At 43.6% G+C, this 20,165-nt stretch overlaps 1 protein-coding gene across 4 annotated transcripts in view; it reads right to left on the minus strand.

Annotated features, from left to right (window-relative positions):
• LRRTM4 (leucine rich repeat transmembrane neuronal 4) overlaps nt 1-19,484 on the minus strand; it is a 568,534-nt gene extending 549,050 nt beyond the window's left edge. For 2 of the 4 annotated variants that reach the window (XR_008311098.1, XM_053269912.1), the window contains exons 1-2: nt 18,742-19,484; nt 14,942-16,537 (exon numbers count right to left, since the gene is read on the minus strand). Coding sequence is in view for 3 of the 4 variants with exons in the window: in XM_053269912.1 (XP_053125887.1) it covers nt 14,985-16,537; nt 18,742-18,745 (1,557 nt within the window). In the remaining variant the exon portion in view is untranslated. The remainder of the gene's footprint in view (nt 1-14,941; nt 16,538-18,741) is intronic. The other 2 variants (XM_053269910.1, XM_053269909.1) reach the window with 1 other exon arrangement.
• Nucleotides 19,485-20,165: the final 681 nt, after the last annotated feature.

Genomic DNA, 20,165 nt, shown 5'->3' on the forward strand with positions numbered 1-20,165 from the left:
CTGGAGTAGCACAGTTTGGAAAGCCCTCCAATTGTACTCCTACTACTATGTATATACAGCTACTAATATTTATAGGCCACTAAATGGCTCAGCAGGGATGTAACTTGCCTAGGGAGCAAAAAGTTTTTGGTTCGAATCCCCGCTGGTATGTTTCCCAGACTATGGGAAACACCAATATTGGGCAGCAGCGATATAGGAAGATGCTGAAAGGCATCATCTCACACTGTGCAGGAGAAGGCAATGGTAAGCCCCTTCTTGCCCCAATGGTAAGAAGCTACTGCCAGTCTGTCAAGACAATACTGATCTAGATAGACCCATGGTCTGACTCAGTATATGGCAGCTTCCTATGTTCCTATGAATGCAAAAGAGCTGCTCTACCACTGAGTTATGGCCCCATCACCTAAGGGCAGGTGCGGCTCGTGAACTCTCCTCGGGGGGGGGCAGCTTCTTTAAGGTAAACGGAGCCGGTGCTCTGTGGCACCCAGCAGACCCCTCGGCAGGGAATCGCCCCCGCCACTCACCTCGCCGCTGGTGGGGGCTCGCCTCCGTGGAAGCCAGGTGAGTGGCGGAGGCAATTCCCTGCTGCGGGGGCTGCTGGGCGGCACGGAGCACCGGCTCCGTTTACATTAAAGAAGCTGCCCGCCGCCTCCCCCCCGCCAGAGGCTCGTTCACAAGCCATGCCTGCCTAAGAGGAATATCTTACAGCAGACAGTGCTCACATATAGTCACCCATCCAAATGCAAACTAAGGCGAAACTTGGGGCAAAGGGACCAATTCCTGCTTGCTACTGCAAAGAGAGAGAGAGAGAGAGAGAGAGAGAGAGAGAGAGAGAGAGAGAGAGAGAGCAAGCACACACTTCTGCTTTTAGGCAGCAGAGACTCTGAAAGCAGGTTTTTGCGGGGATATCTTAGTTCTTTATAGGGACATGAGGCTAGGGATGTGTGAGCCAGATGGCAGGGCCAAGCCAGCTTGCAGGCCAGCCCTGAGGTAATACTTGTAAAGGGAAATCTGTCTAGCCTAACGGGGATCGCGACAAAAAGGGAATCTTTACCATCCTACATAGCAATAGCAGCAATAGCACTTACATTTATATACCGTTCTATAGCTGGAAGCTCTCTAAGCGGTTTACAATGATTTAGCATATTGCCCCCCAACATTCTGGGTACTCATTTTACCGACCTCGGAAGGATGGAAGGCTGAGTCAACCTTGAGCCCCTGGTCAGGATCGAACTTGTAACCTTCTGGTTACAGGGCGGCAGTTTTACCACTGCGCCACCAGGGGCTACATGAGGCATACTGTGAGTAAAATATCCCAAGGCACCTTGAACCTGGTACGCTGCTGGGAATTTCATGTGAGGGGAGCATGGGAAAGCCATCTGGACCCCATTGCACATCAAAAAGGTGGCAGGTTCCGAACTTGGTAATTGCTCTTAAAAAAAAAAAAAGAGCGAGTTTCCATTTTTTAGAACAAAATAGGTCCATTCGCAGAGCCCAGTTCCAAACTGAGTTTAGGGGACTTTGCTGTTCATTAATTAATTATGATACAATCCTAAGTGTGGTAGCAGAAGAGACACAAATTTCCCCTAAGCAATTAGTAAGCCAGGGTAGAAGACTGCAGAACAAGTTCTAAAATTAAGGGTTGAGCCATTCTTTTGTGAATTTTAATTTTGTTTAGAATGTGCTGAGACCATACAAGACCTGACATCTTGCATGGTCATCCTGGCGATCTCCCAGTGGATTCCTTTTTGCATGGTGGGTCATTCCTCAAAATTGGTTCTCTATACATGACCCAAAAGTTTGGATGCACCAGCTGCCTCATGCAAAAAGGAATGAACTGGAAGGATGTCCATGAAAGGCATCAGGACAGGCATACTCCTTCCCTTTATATGATGTGAGCTGGAAATGTATCATCTAAACTAGCCCACAACGGGTTCAAACTCTGATTAAGATGGAAACCAATGTGTTCCATGTATCCACGCAAGCCTGGACTAATTTTGCATAAGAACACTCATGCCAATCTTTATTTTGTAATTATAACTTCAATTTATTTGTACCTGAGCCACTTTGGAAGGGCGGTATAGAAATCAAATAAATAAATAAATAAATAATAGCAATCATTTTTATTTATGCACTGCCTAGAGTCTTTGGAGGAGGTGGTATATAAGAAAATTATAATAATTAAATAAATATGCACTTGACAGGTGCATAAACGTTTATGTCATAGCTCCTACCACAGCCAAAGGAGGAGAGGGAAGTTCACTGGGGTGAATCCTTGACTGTAAGGGATTCAAAGCAGGCTGCCACCATCCACTTTATTTTAATGTGGGACAAACCACTCTTTCCACATAAAATTCCTGCAGGGGTGGGGGAGTGATAAAACCCTCCCTAGAAGGGCTGAGCAATCCTAGGCCTCCAAAGGCGTGTGACTAAGGCGGAGCCAAAATGAAGAGTAGCACATTTCTGCCACAAGGATTTATTATTAGATTAAAATAAAAAGAAATGTAATAAGAACAATTGTTTCTTCATAAAGCAGATTGTAAGAGAGAGAAAGTTTTCATTTAACCTGGCAACTCAGATGCGAGCAATACAATAAAGGAAAATAACTTCCCTCACGAGTCTAACTGAACTGGTCCCTATTTTATTATTCATAGGCAGGGATCTTGGCCTCCCATTTCCCCAGCAGCTTCCCAGCTGGCTGCTTCCTCAGGGCACTCCTAGAACAGAATGACTCAAGAAGAGGCTTTCTCTTCTGCAGGTGGCTGTGAATGTAGTTCCACCCAGGTTAGGGGTGTGTGTGTGTGTGTGTGTGTGTGTGTGTGTGTGTGTTTAAGGGGAAAAGATGGCAAGGGAAGAATATGTCATGTTAACCCAGAAAGTAATACAAATCTTCATGCAATTACTTTCCTAGAAAAGTGAAGAAGTTTTTCTTTTGTGCTGAAGGTACAGTGGTGTCATGGTCTTTTTTCTTTTCTTTTCTGATCCAACTTCATGCTACCACAATGGGAAACAATGCAGAACAGATATTTCTCAGGGAAGTTGGGCTATATTTTTGAGATTGAAGGAGAGCTCAGAAGTCATTTACATGAGAGGCAGGTTTTATAAAAAGTAATGAGAGCAGATGCTCCAGTTATGTGACCGATGACACATTTTCAAACTAAGTCATTATGCTGGGAGCAAGGAGGACCAGAGATCTCAAGAAAATGTCCTTAGATCCATATGTGCTGAGACTTTTTGATCAAAATGTGAATGTACCATATTCAACATTCTAGAACAGGAGTTTCCAACCTTGGTCCCCATATGTTGTTGGACTATAACTCCTATCAACAATGGCCTTCAGCCCCAACCACATCTGGGCGCTCAAGATTGGAAATCTCTGTTCTGAAGGCCTGGAAAAATACAGATAGATATCTATAATCTAGCTAGTTATTTCAAATCAGCCTGTGAACTTCAGTCTTCCCTGCCTTGATGATGTGATCTCTGCACCTTCTCCCTTCTGTCCTTTTTTCTTACATTTTTCTCCCTCTTTCCTTTCCTGCTTCAGCAGTAGTGGAACTAGAAAAAAATACTTGATGGAAGAGTTGTAAAAAAAAACCAACTGCTTTGATCCAGAGATCACTTATGCACTTAGAAGATGTGATGACTGCCCAGAGATTTAATATTCTGTGAGATATTCTGTAATATTTTCTAGGCCTGAGCTGGGCAATATTCAGGTTTTTTCACTGCATTTTTTTTTAAAGCATCAAACTGTGCCCCCCAGCCTGCACTCCTGTTTATATGGCTATTTGCAGTCATTCACCTCCTTCCATTGCTGCCTCAATGCCATTTTTCTCAAATGCATTCATTTTATCTTAACCAATCAGTGATCACATTGTAGTTGTGTCTATGTCAGATAGGGTTGCCATATTCAAGTTCCCCAAATCCAGGCATCCCAATTTGCATATTATGCAAAACAGCTTGCAAATTTGTATGTTATGTGAATTCACGGATGAACAGTCCAGTTGACTTGTATCTGCCCTAGTTATCTACCAACAATAGTTTAAAAAAATACCCACAAAACCAAAATAATATCTATAAGAAAATACTGAACTAAGTTTCAGATATTAATACCTGCAACAGAACAAAAAATACACTTAGCTCTGCAGTTAAGGCTGCAATTCTGTACACACTTACTTGGGAGAAAATCTGATTGAAACCAATAGTACTAATGTTTAAGTTGGCATGCACAGAATGGATTGTGTGATAAAGCTAAAAACCTTAAACATTACAATGCACATGTAGGCTGTGGTTTATATCAAAATCAAGCTATCTTTTACACTGCCCTATAGAGATCCCCTACTGGCAAAAACCCAAAAAACCAAATACAACATTCCTCAGGTGGGTTACTTATTGTCTGGATCTCTCCCAGGCAGCCTCCAGTGCTTCACCTGCCTTCCTCTAAGTCCAGCAGTTGAACAGAATAGTGGCCACAGGTTTTGCTCCATAATTCTGCTTCTACAAGGGCTAGAGCTCAGCTTTTAAAAAGAAAAGAAAAGAAAAAAGAAAACTGGGAATCCAGCTAACCAGGCACTGGAGGAGATACTTAAAATCTGGTAAATACCTGAATATCTGGGAGAGATCTGGGATGGCAACCAATCAGATCTGGCTATGTGCTGACATGACATCACTAAAGTTACAAAAAGCCTATTTTGACTGGTGGCAGAGCTTCCTGTCTTGGTCACATTGATGGTTCTGGCTTCCTCATATCCGTAATATAGTCCCATTTGTATGCATAACCATGTACACAGAACATCAGCAATCACAACTGAACCCTTGCAGGGATCTCTGACAAATCACCAAACCCATCCCTATGCTGATGAAGTGTTTGGCAACCCCACCTCACATGCCTCAGCTCAGTGGAGTTGTTTGAATCCAGACACACAAACATAGGAATATAGGAACATAGGAAGCTGCCATATACTGAGTCAGATCATAGGTCCATCTAGCTCAGTATTGTCTTCACAGACTGGCAGCAGCTTCTCCAAGGTTGCAAGCAGGAATCTCTCTCAGCCTGCTCTTGGAGGTACTGCCAGGGAGGGAACTTGGAACCTATAGTAGATGCTCTTCCCAGCACAGCTCCATCCCCTGAGGGGAATATTTTGCAGTGCTCACACATCAAGTCTCCCATTCACATGCAACCAGAGCTGACCTTGCTTAGCTAAGGGGACAAGTCATGCTTGTTACCACAAGGCCAGCTCTCCTCCCCAACGAATGTCCATGATAACTTTTAAAAATTGAATAAATTGAAACAAAGCGGGAAATGACTTGACTAGAAAGCTAGAGGTTGCCAGTTCAAATCCTCACGGGTATGTTTCCCAGACTAGGTATAGGTATATAGGATATAGGATATAGGTTTTTCCCAGACTATAGCAGGCAGTAGCAATATGTATCAATTTCTATATCAATATATATCATATATCAATATATATCAATATATATCAATTCCTATATCAATATAGGAAGGCATCATCTCATCCTACATGGGAGGAGGCAATGGTCAACCCCTCCTGTATTCTACCAAAGACAACCACAGGGCTCTGTGGGCGCCAGGAGTCAACACTGACTCAACAGCACTCTTTAGCTTTACCATGTATACAGAAGCTTTGCATGGTGATCTGAATAGACATCCAACTTTGCACTGGAATTATTATCAGGCAAAAGGTGCTTACTCTGTTCATTTACAAGCCTGTGGTTTCAGTACATACATAAATTAAATTTGTTTGTTCTTATACTAGTTCAGGAAAGTCCAGTCATAGTGGAGGCCCCATGCTGCCTTGCCCTACATCCCAAGTAGACATTTGTGGCTTAACATCTTTGCCAACCTTCAAAAGAGCTCTTACAACACATTTTTTTCAGCCAGGCTTGTAGTACTCTCTGAATGCTTTAAATTTTTAAATTCCTGTTTTAAAAGGTTTGTTTTATTTTGTTTTTCTTGTGTTTATTTTTATGAACCACCTAGAGCCTCTGAAGCCAGGTGTTATATAAATTAAATCAATCAATCAATCATAATAAATAAACAGAATGGCATCATCTCATACTGTGCGGGAAATGTCAATGTACCCCACCCACCCACCAAAGAAAACCACAGGGCTCTGTTGTCACCAGGAGTCAAGACCGACTTGACAGCACAACTTTAAGGATTTAAAACCAACCATCAAGCCAATGAAACAGCCAGGAAGAAATTTTTTTTCAGTTGCTTAGGACATTTAGTAACACTTTGTTCCTTTAAAAAGGATTTTTAAAAATCCCATGTACATGTGTATGTGTGTATTGTGCATGCATGCGTGCACACACAGTTGAACTTAAAGATGTTCTTTAAAATGCTCATGCATTATGAGACCTTGAACTTCATTTTTGCCTTCTAAATCTTTCTGCTTTGTAGAAGTCCATCTAAGTACAATGAATGGGGCAATCCCTCTAGGAGACGGACTTGAATTATGATTCCATCTTACAAGATATGAATCCTTCCAGAGGTACATTTGTCCAACAGCTTAATTATTTAAAAGAATATAGAGCCCCCATTCCCACTTCTTCCTATTGTGAAACAAATTTTTAAGCTTAAGATACCAGGGAATAGTTCCCCCCTCTACCTCCCAATGTCTAAGTATCACATAGTGCATATCTGCCCTTTTCACAAGTGAAACCTAGTAGCTATGGAGACAAAGAATGGTAAATTCAGGCAGACTCTTGCATTTCAGCACTGCCTTATGATTGTTATAGCAGGTATTTAATGTTTCCCTAGTTCTTCAACTCTAATAGAAGACAAAGAAATAATATCCAGGATATCATCCTGACTGGTGAAAAGAAAATGGATGATTATTGATTGTTGACATTTCGAACCTGCTCTGTATACCAACTATACAAAAGCCAATATTCAAGTCTTGCGAACACGTTTGCATATGCCCTGCTTTCTTCATCATCTCTTTGTTCAGTACTGACTCAACACTGGCTGATCTAACCATGCTTATGAGACTGGAAGCACTCCTAGGCAGTGTTCCTTATGGCAGAGACTTCTAGAAGGAGCAGCCAGTGAGGGTAGCACTGGGGCAGCAGTGAGAGGCACCTCTTAAAATAAATCAGCAGGTGCTTATGAGGGCAGCACCTGCAAGCTGCCTCAATCAGCGGCACTCCACCCGGAATCCTATGCCCTCTGCCCGGCATCCTGGCAGGACAGCAGCATGGCCCTGGCTTCTGCATGTGTGCAGAGGATCCTTGTGCAGGCACTTTCTCCCTTTCACTGTCAGAACTCACTATTGTTGTTGTATTGTTGTTGTTTATTTCGGCCCAAGGCCAGCATACAAAAAAACCCAACAACAGCAAGAATAAATACATAAAATAGATACAATACATTTAACATGAAATGGATAAAACATTAATGGCTTCCGGTACCGCACATATAGCCAATTCCATTCAAATAAACCAGTCAATCTAAAATGCACAACCCAGCATCCTGTCCCTCCATCATTCTAAATCGAATCTTACTTGCTATAAATAAGAATTTTGCTACCCTCCTGTAAACATACTCTGACTTGGCAGCAACCAAAAAAAGAACCTTGTCCCTACCAGAGGGACAATTAGAATTAAAATGAATTAGCAGTGGGGAAAGAAGCTTTCCCCTTAATTCAATATAAAATCTACACCTCAGGATCAGGTGTTCTGTGGTCTCCACTTCACCAATCAGAACTCACTATGACTAGCATTAATGCTAACCATGGTTAGCAGCTAATCATAGTTAGATATAGGCCAAATTTGTATGTAACATGGAAACGTGGGTCCAATGTTGGGGAACGAAAGCAGCATGTACATGGTTTTGCTCCCCACCCCACCCCACTCCTGTCAGAATTTAGACATAACGGAGAACAGGAAGCCTGCAGACAGCAAGGGTGCAGAGAGGAGGGGCAACTGGGTATGCAGGCTTCCTTCTTACATGAAGGACAGCCTGCACAGCCAATCATGGCTGGAGAGAGGGAGGAGCTTCAATTACAGGGAATGCAGCCTACAGTTCCGCATGCAGACATAATGCAAGCTGCGTTCAACCTCAGACTGGGGTAGTGAAACTCACTATAACCCAAGGGTACAAACTGGGGTTTCAAAAAGCAAACCTAGGGTCACTCTCCTCATAGAACCAGAATTTACTGCATTTGGATGTACAGGCTTGTTTTAAACTCCAGTTTCACATTATGTCTGAGTGCGGCCATAAGTGTACAAATTGTAGTCTGTGATAACTAAGGCAAGGGTCAGTGTTAAGGGACTTAGTGCTTAACGTATGGATTATGCTGTCGGATCACAAGCCTGCACTTCATGCAAGTATAACAGAATGTGGAATAGCTTACCATAAGAAGCCAGCGTTTATTAGATGATCATCATATTTCTCTGTTGTACCAAGGGCCCTACATGTCAGCAGGTCCATCCCTCTAAACCAAGCCCCTTCTATATATAGCAGCATAAGCAAGGATGAGCGGATGGATACCATAAGGTGAGATGTGAAGAGGCCTCTCACATGCAGGAAGGCAAGATGTAGTGCTCAGCTCAAGAGCACACTAAAAATGAAAATTCCCTGCATGGAACTGGAGACTAGTCTGGCTAGTGTTGAGAGATGTTCTACATTCTGCTCCACTTGCAGGGGATGGTGATTACAGCCCCAAAGAATAATCTGGAGAATCCTAAACATTGCCTACACCCCATTGAAATCACAGGTGCTTAAGTACAGCATCAGACAGTTATTCCCCTTAGATTATTTTCATGGGAGGCACACAGCATTCTCTGAAAGCAGCTCCAAGTGTTCAGAAGCTGAAAGGGTTAGGTGAGCAAGTGTTAACTTGAAAAGGCAATGCAGACAGAAGGGCCTCCACAAACTAAAAAGAACAAATTCTGGATGTTCTTCACAATGAAGGGTGCTTGAGAGTTGTGATGAGTATTAGATGAAGGGCAAGATATACAGGAATGCGACTAGATGCAACAATAGTAGAACAGAATTCTGATTATTTAGGTCATATGTGATCCCTACAATGCACAGAGAATAAGGCTCTCCACACGAGTAGTGTGGAGAGCCTGCAGGAGGGTTGTTGGGAGAGCGCGCTTGACTCGCTCTCCCAGCAGACAAGCATCCAGACATCCCTGGGTGGCTGGATCGGCCACCCACATGATTACTGGCTCCATCATGGAGCCATTTGGGGCAGTGGGGATCAGGGGTCACCCGGCCCTTAGAAGTTCCAGAATGCCCTGTGCAAGTGTGTGGGGCATTCTGGGGAGCCCCCAACTCCAGGAGGTTTGTTTTAGCCTCCTGGTAGGGGGTCTCCTTGTGAGTTGCCACAGCTAGGAGCCACGCCATGGTGACTCATAACCAGGAAAGTGGGGTAGCAGAGTGCTTGCTCCACTAACCTCATTTTAGGGTAGGAGTGTTTAGGTGGGCTAGCCGTTGCTGAACCACCGGGTGAGCCGCAAGCCCGGTGGTTCTCATGGCCAGTCAAAAGCAGGCTGGGCTCCCTTAGCCCGCTTTTGAGTGGTCATGAGAATAGCCTTTATGTCTTCTTGTTAAACCATCCAGGATGAAGTTCAGGTGGCAAGGATGCCTGCAGAGGTATTGTTGTGACCCCTGCCCTGAGCAAAGACTCTGATCCTGATACCATGAAAGCAGGATAAGCACCAGACCAAGACTGGGCCAGAATCTGCAAGAACCCCAAGGTTGGAGACTCTGAAAACAGATGCTCAGAGCCTGAAACAGTAGCCTCAGAACCTGAGCCCCCTGTTGAGCTGATCGCTCCTATACCATTGCACACTGTGGTGTCTGCATGCCAGCACTTTGAACAGGATCAGCAAGAGAAGAGTTGTGCCAGACTCTGGGCCAGAAATCTATCCCTTAACGTTTCCACTCTCAGAGCAGGGAGGTGGAGGCCAAGAGTTATAGCCTGAGCCCATAAGTACTGAAGAGCTCAGTCTGACTGCTGCTGGAGCAACTTGTTCCAGGAGCTGTCTGAGGTGCTGAAACCCACCCTGCCTTCTATGCGTCACTACCTTCCAGACCTATTAGTTTCTGGTCCGTGGGATGGGATTGGTGTTCTCCATGGCTGCTCTTTCACCCTACTGGATGCTCTCCCCCTGTAGTCACCTTCAACAAGCACTCCATACATTCAGTAAATGTTTGGAGGGCGTGAACTGGCTACCCTGCCCAGAGTAACCTGATTTCTTTTACAACTGTCTGTTTAACATCATATTTAAGACTGTGGACAAGATTTAAGACTTCAGAAGAGTGAAGATTTTGGCCAGTTGAGCCTGTGATTTGATCTAATGAAAACATTTCATTAACTGTTGCAATAGAGATGCTGCAGTTGTGAATCAACTGAAATTGAATGAAGAGATTTTCATTTAGAATATATTTCCTCTATCAAATGGAAGACGAGGCTCAAAGGCCATGAGAAAGTAAGGGTTTCTTCATCTTTTCCAATTTCCCCTTAGTCTTTGCTGTGCCTTGGTAGTAACAAGAATATCAGAGCCACCCAATTTTCCTTACTGTGGTTGTTGTTGTTGTTGCTTTGGTGATACTTGCTTTGAATTCTATAACAGCATTCTCTTAAATGTTAGAAAGTTATTTTCACTCTAAATATCATATTCAGGTTTTAATTTATGCCAGTATTAGGAACAATTCCAGGACACATGCTTCAGATATTTGTCAGTTAAGCAAATTAATCCTCAGATTGAAAGGCATAATACAGGATGCTAAACACTGTGGAATTTGAACACAGTTCTTTATTTCCACTGGCAGAGGGCTCAACTTCACCTTGTTTCTAAAGCAATCTATCAAGCCCACTCCAACATTTCAGTACCCAGGGAACACTATATAACCGTCTTAGCAGAGCTGCTAGGTCATCTGAAGCTCAGACCCTGAGAATCAGGGACTGGAGCATGAAAGCAAAAGGGTGGTGCTTTATGGCTTGTGGGTAGAGCCTGGTGTAGGGGCAGGGCCTAGCTGTGCCTGGTAGGTCAATGTGGAGCCAGATAGGGGTATGCAGAACTGGTTCAAATAGGACCTGATTCATTTCAAACAGACCCAGTTTGATTCGAACCGGGGTGGTTTGACTGGTTTGTGCTCGAGCCAGACTGCCCCCCACAAAAGGGGGCTGGTTCGAGTTTGAAACGATTTCCTCCTGATGTCCTGTGTTCATTCTCCATCAGTTTAGTCAATCCTGTGAAGACACTAGCCCTGTTCAGATGACAATTCAAGTAATAGGACTATGTTGGTGAGGAGGAATGAAATAGTTATCCCTTTCTCACGATCAGGAGAAAGGGCTCAAAGGGGTGAGGGGAGGAAATCTTGAAGTGTGTACCTCCCCTGCAGACCATCTCCTTTTTCGTTGCTGGGCAGTGGATCACACACCCAGATGACTGCCAGCCACTGCTGGCCATGTGGAGGGTTGGGGGCTGTGATGCATCTTCCCAGCCTAAAATGACTTCCCAGGAGTCCTATAATGCACTGCACAAGAGTGTGGTGCATCACAGGGATTCTCCCGACACTGGCTGGGAGGCTGTATCATTATTTTATCATTATTTTATCAATTTTAGCTTTAGTAATTTTAGGTTTTTAACTTATTTAGTCTTAACGAGTATATTCTATCTATTTAACTTTTTAATCTGCAATCATTCTTAGTTTTAGCCTCTTGATGTTATGTACTAATACGTATTTTAACTTGCCTTTTAAATTGCAGTCATCCTTAATTTTAGACTTGTCAAGTTTGTACCATGATATCATCATAACAACATCACATAACATGTAATTTTTAACCTGTATCAATTTTATGCTGGTCTCTGACCATAATAAAAGATTGATTGATTGATTACTTGTGACACACAATTAATTAGCCCAGTTTCTGGGCACACTTGCACTCCAAACCTGGGCTAAGCGGTGTGCTCCCTAAGTGAGTTTCTTGCTGTACCAGTTGCAGGAGCCACATGGATCCTGGTAGTTCAGATGTGCCAGCAAAGCACATGTCAAGCACAGCATCTGAGCTGGGCTTCCTTAGCCCTGTTTTGCCTTGCGTATGAATAGCTCTGGTGTCTACTGACCCTGCCTCTGACCTCCATGCATGTACAGAGCCTAAGCATGTACAATATGCATGTGTGATGTCTAGACTATAAAAAGGCAGGGTATAGATTGTACCGAGAGACTGTAAGCATTGTGCAGGCCTTTAGGTCAATGCACACAGTTTGAGGTGGAGCCAACATTTCCAATTATGTTCCTGATGTCCATGCATTTGTACTCCCTTGAGTGGTTTTTGAAGATGACTCCTGAGAAGGAAGCTGAAACTTCCAGTCAAACCTTGAGACCGGGCTACCTCACCTCCTAGTTTAGGTGCTGGATGTCCAAGCTCATGACTTGCTACCATAAATGGCGACTATCCATTGTTCCTTCAGTGCAGGCTGGCACCCATTTCTTTTGTTTGTTTGTTTGTTTGTTTGTTTGTTTGTTTGTTTGTTTGCTCTCCTTCCCTTGTGTGTTCTTCTTCACTGACTAGAGATCCTTGCTATGCATCCTTGACCTTTCTAAAGTTTTCTCCAAGAAACACATGCTTTATGATGAATCATCATTGGCTAAGCCAGTTGCCAAGTTTGGACCCAAACCCAGATTTACTGACCACCCAATTCACACTGCTTTACTGTACATATGAGAAAACACATCACACAATTATCTACTGCCCAAATCTCATAGATCTGTAGTTTTGCAAAAGTCACCATTTGTTTGTAGTTCTCCTCTCTTCAGATTAGATCAGTACACTTAAGGGAAACGCAAACATCTAATTACGTACATTTGAATTAAATGTTCTTGACTCTGTGGAATCAACCGTCCATCTATAATTTGTTTGCCAGCATTCTGGCCTGCTCTTATCGTTGCTTCCAAGATCTATGATAAGGTTTTAGCACTTGCTGTCAAAGGCTGTATTGCATTTGCCATCTTTTATTACTGCCACTGAGAAGGGCAAATGGTCTTTAAACTCTGCTTCAATTATACTTCCCTTTAGCAAAGCAGTCATGTGTAAACAGAAAACAACGTATTGGTAATGCTTATCCTCCCATTCATTTATGACATAGTGGGATCAGCCTTCTGTTCTTACAATTTGGAATGTTTTATCAAGAATCATTTCAATATGGACCAAAAAAACCACAGCCCTTCCTACTCCTTCCATCTCCCTCCATCTCTTATTCTGTTGACACTGAGGAGGTTTAGACTGCAGTGATAGTCAAGCACAGCATCTAACATGCACTATGAGCATTATCTAAGTCCCAATAAGCACACACTGAGAAATTCACTGAGCTCAGGCGGCTTTAATGGGAACTTGTAGGTTTCCATCTCTGAGTTAATCTAAGTAAAGATAGATTGACATACAATGTGAGGGAGAAGAGGGCAAAGATGTCTGTCAATTAGACACTAATTAAAAATACTACAAATTAAATATTTGAATAGACATTTCACCTTCCAGTTCATTCCATACTAGGGACACTGAATCCTGTTGAAATTGTAAAGTATCCCCATTAATTTTTGATTCAAGGATATACAAATCCAAGCCAAAAAGAATGACCACCACAATGAAGAAATTCATGGCTGAAATTCACATTGCCATTCTACTGGAGTACATACTGTATAGCCGATAAGTATAGTGACATGAGAAGCCAAATGAGACTCAGTTGCAGTATAGTCACATAAATCCATCTCAGAGTGTGTCTATCTTATTTACATCTTGGGTACCTCCATTGTGTTGTATACAAATGGACATCGCTCTGAAGTAGAACCCCCCTTTGGCAGTCATTTCTAGCTGCAGACTGAAACCATCATATCTTGGCAGATTTTGGTATAAAGTTTAATTATATAATATTAATTTGAAGCCTTCCAGGTTTGGGTTCCAGGTTTGGGTTCCAGGTTTAGGTCATTGTGCAACACAATCAGTGGGACTCCAGATCCTACAGTCATTCAACATGGGAGAAACTTTGTTCTCCAACCTTTGAGTGCAACAATGCCAATATGCACTGACAAATTCAGTATCAGTACTCTTCCTCCCTCCCAAGAATGTGCAACATCTCCCTACAAAGCTGTAGGTCCTAATTCTATTACCCAGTCTTCCCTGGTTCTGCAGACAGCAATGGCTCTCTCTACCAACAGATACTGTACAAGCGTGAACCAAAATTACCACCAGACATAGAGGGGCTCAGAGTAAATGGAGTTCTCATCTGCTTATTTCAGGTCTGAAAACTGACACACGAGCTATGTAGATGCTGTCTAAATCTACTAATAAGTGCCAATAGAAAGTTCAACTTTTTAAGGCCCCAATTTCAGCCCAAAAGGAATAAACATGCATTTAAATCCTTTAACACTACACTTCAAAAAGGATTAAACACTGCTCCTTCCTTACGTTCCATGGGGATTTTAATGGACATGCTTCCATGCACTGCAGAACTAGGACAAAAATGCAGAGAAAAAGTTTATAAAGTCCTTAGCTTGGTAATTCATTTGGAATAGTTCAGAAAAGCCACGGGATTTTGGACAGACCCCAAGGCAAAACCAGAATGTGTTGCATACTCAGTCTGATCCACTATATAGCTATAACAGAGTATGGCCTTATTCACCTCACCCTTTACATCAAGGACATGGCAGAAATAATGCCCGTGAAACTAGCCACTTTATGCCAGTGTAAAATGGCTTGGAGGCCTAAATGCCTTCATCATTGCTGTTTATTCCAACCTCATCTCATCCTTGAACGAGCCCCTTTCGAGTCTGAATGGTTGAAAATAACCACCGTCACTTTCCTGATTGCTGTAATTTAATTAAATAACCTTTCACACTGAGCAAACCCAAAAGCAAAAAGGCTCATTAATCTTTCTAGTGATTAGAGACACCTCAAGAGCTTCAAACATTTACCTCTCCTTCCCAGCAGCAGAAATGGATTTAGGAGGATCATGGTTCATACCTCACATTCCCTGGAGCCTGAAATGGTATACGTGCAGGGTCCAGATCCATTAACCGATACATCCATGGTCTCAGAGTTTGTCGGCTTGTAGTCCACATAATACTCCTGTAAAGGGGAGTTCATTTGCCTTTCAGACTCTCGGGCCTTTTTCCGGCGTCTCTTCATTAGAGAGTTTTGCTGGAGCTGTTTCATGCTAGCTGGGTAGCGCTTCCATGAGACATATATGACCAACAAAATCATAGCCACGGAAAGAAAGAGGGCAACGCTTCCAGCAATAATCTTGTGAAAGGAAACATGCTCATACTCTGGCTCAGGTCCAGAGGTTGGGAATTCTGGAGAAGGGCTTGGTGTAAAAGACGTTGGCTGGTAGTCTTCCAGTTTGGGAAGAGTAGGTTTTGGAATAAAGATAGGCCTCTGTGGAGTTTTAGGTGCCTGGTAGGACCTTTCAGTGACCACAACTGGGATTTCGGCACAGATGTTATAAGTTTCAACAGCATCGCTCACTTTCTCACCCTGGATATGCTTAGGGCCTGCACAGATCATGGTACTTTCCTTGTTTCCCTTGAAGTTTTCAAGCCAATTAAAAAGAGGGCAAATGCTTCGAGTACATTCCCACATATTTCCAGACAGAGTGATGGATATTAAAGAAATCCAGGCATTGACAGTCTCCTGAGAGATGTTGGTGAGTTTGTTGGAATCCAGATTGAGCTTCTGCAGATTGGGCAGACATTGGAATGTCCCAGGTTCAATCCCTGCAATGTCATTCCCCGATAAATCCAAGTTGTGTAAGGAACTCCAAGTCCATGTTAAACCTTGACTGATGGACCGGATCCTATTCCATTGCAAATAAATGGAGCGGAGATTGAAGAGACGTGGAAAATGAGCAAAGTTGATCTTAGAAAACTGGTTGTGCTCCAAGTGGAGCTCTGTTAGCTTCAAGAGGCCAGCAAAGGCATTGCGGGATAAACTCCGTAGGCGGTTGTAGCCTAAATCCAGAAAATCAAGATTCCGGCAATCTTGGAAAACACGGATTGGAACAGTTTTCAAGGAGTTTGATCGTAAGTGCAAGATCAAGAGCTTGCGAAGACCTTTAAACTGCTCAGATTGCAAAATCTGCAGCTTGTTGTATGACAAGTCCAGATTACGGAGATTGGGAACCGGATGAAATGTTTTGTTCTGCAGAATGGTGATCTTGTTGGAGCTTAGAATTAATTCCTTCAGCCGGCGGATGCCTTGAAAGGCATCCTCATCTACGGAACTGATGTAATTATGGTCAAGGTACAGCCATATGAGTTGGTGAAGGCCTGCAAACTGATTTGGCTTAAGCTTCTGGATGCTGTTGTACCGTAACGACAAGCCTTGAGACCCTCCGGAAATGTTCTGAGGGATGTCTCTGAATGCGTGAGATTCACAATACACAATTTTGCCATCACATCTGCAGTTCTTGGGGCAAGCTCTCTGAGCCCCTGTCAGTGTTACAAACAGCACTGTAGGAAGGAGCACGAACACCGCACGCATGCCTTTCAGCTGCTTAATTACATGGAAACCTACAACATGAAGAAGACAAACATGCATTGTGAAGCCATTCAAGTAAATCAGCAACACATTACTTGTCAATGGGATGTCTAACAGCACAAAGCAAGTATGGCCAAATCCAAGACAACCTGTTTGCCTTCTTGCTGCTGTTTTTCTGTTGGTTTTGTATGCAGATGTTTGTCGCTCTGCCCCTTGTTTCGCCTTCCCCCCTCCCCAGCCCATATACACCCCCACATGGTAGTTATTCTATTCCCTGAGTGTTATTTATGATCACAGAAAAAGATGAAAAGCCCTCCCCACCAGCTTTTGACTCATTCCTATGATCATCAGCATGCTACATAGCCAGAACATTCTTAACACTGGGAGGCTGAGGTTTTAACAATAAACATACTTGTCAAGTCACTGTGATGTAGCCTTTCTAAGGAAAATGAGCCTGTGCTCCAAGATTGTTAATACTTCCTGAGCAAGTAAAGGTCTCTAAATAAACCAACTTGGCAGTGCAGATCCTCTTGGCCTCTCATGAGAGAAGGGCGAGCAACAGAAATGTGACTGACGTGGAAAATGTGTCGATGGCATGAAAAAAGTAGGAGTCAGGAAATTCCACCCCAGGGAAAATTGTGTTGGGTGGCATGTTCTTGAGACGGAGTGCAAGGAAGGGTTCCTTCAAATATGCTAAACATATCCCAGGTATGCAGAAGGTAAATGTGAGCCATATCTTGGGCATTACGTAGAAAGTCTCTGATAAAATCCCACATTGATGGATGATGGGCTAAATGGCATAAGGAAATTTTGGGCATTACAGATACATAGCCTATCATCATATAGAATTGTTTATATATCGATAATGACAGTTTCCCCTATCAGGTATGTTTTAAATATATAGTTGTGTGTGTGTGTTTGTGTGTGTATTCATATAGATCTGTCTCGATATATTTTATCGACAGATGTTCACAGAATAATATTTAAGCTAGGCGTGAATGGCATCCTGACAGCAGCACGAGTGCAAGGCTTACTGAGATGCTTCCAAATCTCCCCTCTGTCCCTTTCTCACACCTACCCATTTTAATATTTTGCATTTTTTCCCCTCATGCCAGGCAACTTCTTGTCCTTTCATGCTCCAAAGTAGATGCAGCCCACGTTCCCCACATTTGCTGAATAACTGTGGGCAGAGGTCTCGGGAAATCTAGCCGGCACATACATGCATGTATGCTCATTAAAGAATGCAGGGGGGGGGCAACTTTTCCAGACCTTATAATAATAATCTTTGAGCTGGTGGCTTTTCCCAGAGTTGAAATCTTTCTGACAATTCAACTGTATCTTTCGATCAGATTTTTTAAAAAGCTATTATCCCCTCAGCAATAAAGAATAGCTTTATTACGAAGTGGGGGAGAAAGGGGAGCAGAGAAAGGCAGAGATGAAAAACACGCAGGTATCCCCCCCCCCACCAATGTTCCTGTTTGAAACCAAAAGGTAACTGAGTGGGGCGGGGAGGATTTCTGAGTCTAAAGAGCTTTTGACTCTGTCTCTGATCTTTTTCACTTTAATGGTGAGGTTTTTAATTTAAATTCTGATCCTTTCTTATTGCCTGTATGCCAGTAGTGGCAGCCGAGGAAAAATATGTTCCAGCTTACAGATGGAGGGAAAAATATAAACCTGTCACAGTTGAGGAGGAGGGGAAAGACTAGTAAATGACTGTCGGAGATCTAGCAGCTATTTGTGGGGTATTTATTTTTCCAGTTCTCATTGCAGCCCTTCAGAAACCAGGTCCATAGCAAATGACCCTTCCTTCCTATGCCTCCCTGCAAGTTGCAAAGGGTTAAGGATCCAGATGCCCTCCAAAGGTTGCTTAACTGGATAAAGCCTTGATGGGGATGCATTTGGGTACTTCTGTGTGACCAGAAAGGCCATCGGGAAGTGAGGCAGAAAGAGAAGCAGGGCTGTTCTGGGATGTATGTGTAGCCTATTACCGTTATTAATTACATATAGAAACACTGCAGGGACAAAAAAGAGAGAGGAAGGGACAGGAAAAAAGGAAAAGCAGGATCTAAAAATATAATAGCAAGTGAGTCACCAGGCAAAAGAATACACTAGTGATGTTTAGAGAAGGTCCCTTCTCTTGTTCAGCTATCAGCCCTGGGAAATATATGTATTTTAAAAAAAAACATGCACAGAGACAGCTGCAACCCTTCTAAGGAAACAGGAAAAGTTCACTTACCCATCCTTTTCTGATCCACAACTGTACCCCCCTTTCCTTCCAGCTGTTTTGCTTCTTCCCTTTGGGGGGGGGTGGGTTTCCTCTTGTTGGGCTTCTCCCCACTGCTCTCCAGCCAGCCACTCTCTTTCTTTAAACCATCACAATGTCCATGTCACCCAAGCTCAGTGGCCATTGACTTCAGTGCCATCCGGCGTCAAATGCTGGGAAGCCAGACAAAGTTCCCGAGAGAGGACGAGGGAGAATTTGGGGGAGATGTGGGGGGGAGGGAAGGGTTAGGGAATGGGGATGGTGGGGGTGGGGGTGCAGAGGGACAAGAGGAGGAAGGGGGGGCGGTTAGCCTCTGAGAGCCATCCTGCACATCAGCAGGGGACCAGCAGCATCAACTGGCAGGCTGCACATTGGAGACTGAAGGTAAAGCAACTTCTCAGGGAGGAAGACAGACACCTTCCCCAGCTCTTGAGCATCCCTTCTTATTCGGCTGCTGCCTCTTGCCATCCGCAGGCACAGCGACCCATCCCCTCCACCGGGGGATGCCAGCAGGCCTTCCAGGAGAAACGAGCCCCCTCTCAAAAGCCGGCCAGGCGCCTTGGATCCATGGAGCTGGTCAGGCTGCGAATGCTTTGTAGCTGTGCCGAGAAGAAGCTGCTCTCCTCTCATTCAGAAGGCTTTTCAGGCGGCGAGGAGGATGCCGAGGCGCTTGTTGGTGCTAATGTTCTAGTTTGCGATACACTGAGTGCCCTCCACTGGAGAAAACAGATCACATATTAAAGGCACGAACAAGTGAAGCTGTCATTGCTATGCAGGCTCACTTCTTTCACTAAGAAAATTAAAGACACAGGCTTGCTTTTTTTTTTAACCCCCCCTTTCTGCACCAGACCCCCCCCCCAACTTTCCACATTACATTATTAAATGTTTTTGTTTGCATTGCCTGGAAACTGGCTCGGAATAATTCTTTTTCCCCGCCCTCACCTTCATATTTTGTAAGCACCCATCAACAAATGATTCTGACTTTAAAAACCTCAAGCACCGTAATACTGACTTGGATTCTCGCCCCCCCCCCCCCCGCCACACACTGCCCTTTAGAAATGAGGAGGAGAGCTGGGCTTGTGGTAGCAAGCAGGAATTGTCCCCTTTGCTAAGCAGGGTCCACCCTGGTTTGCATTTGCACAGGAGACATGTGTGAGCACTGTAAGATATTACTTACAGATTTATTACTTATATTGTATCTGTGTCTATCTTATTGTCGTGAGCCACCCTGAGCAGTAGTGCACTGGCGGGGTGGGATATAAATATTTTAAGTAAATAAATATTATAAATAAATAAATAAATAAAATTCCCCTTAAGGGATGGGGCCACTCTGGGGAGAGCATCTGAATGCTTGAATGCAGAAGGTTCCAAGTTCCCTCCCTGGCAGCATCTCCGTT

This window comes from Hemicordylus capensis, chromosome 8, assembly GCF_027244095.1.
Source record: "Hemicordylus capensis ecotype Gifberg chromosome 8, rHemCap1.1.pri, whole genome shotgun sequence".
Taxonomy (NCBI): Eukaryota; Metazoa; Chordata; class Lepidosauria; order Squamata; family Cordylidae; genus Hemicordylus; species Hemicordylus capensis.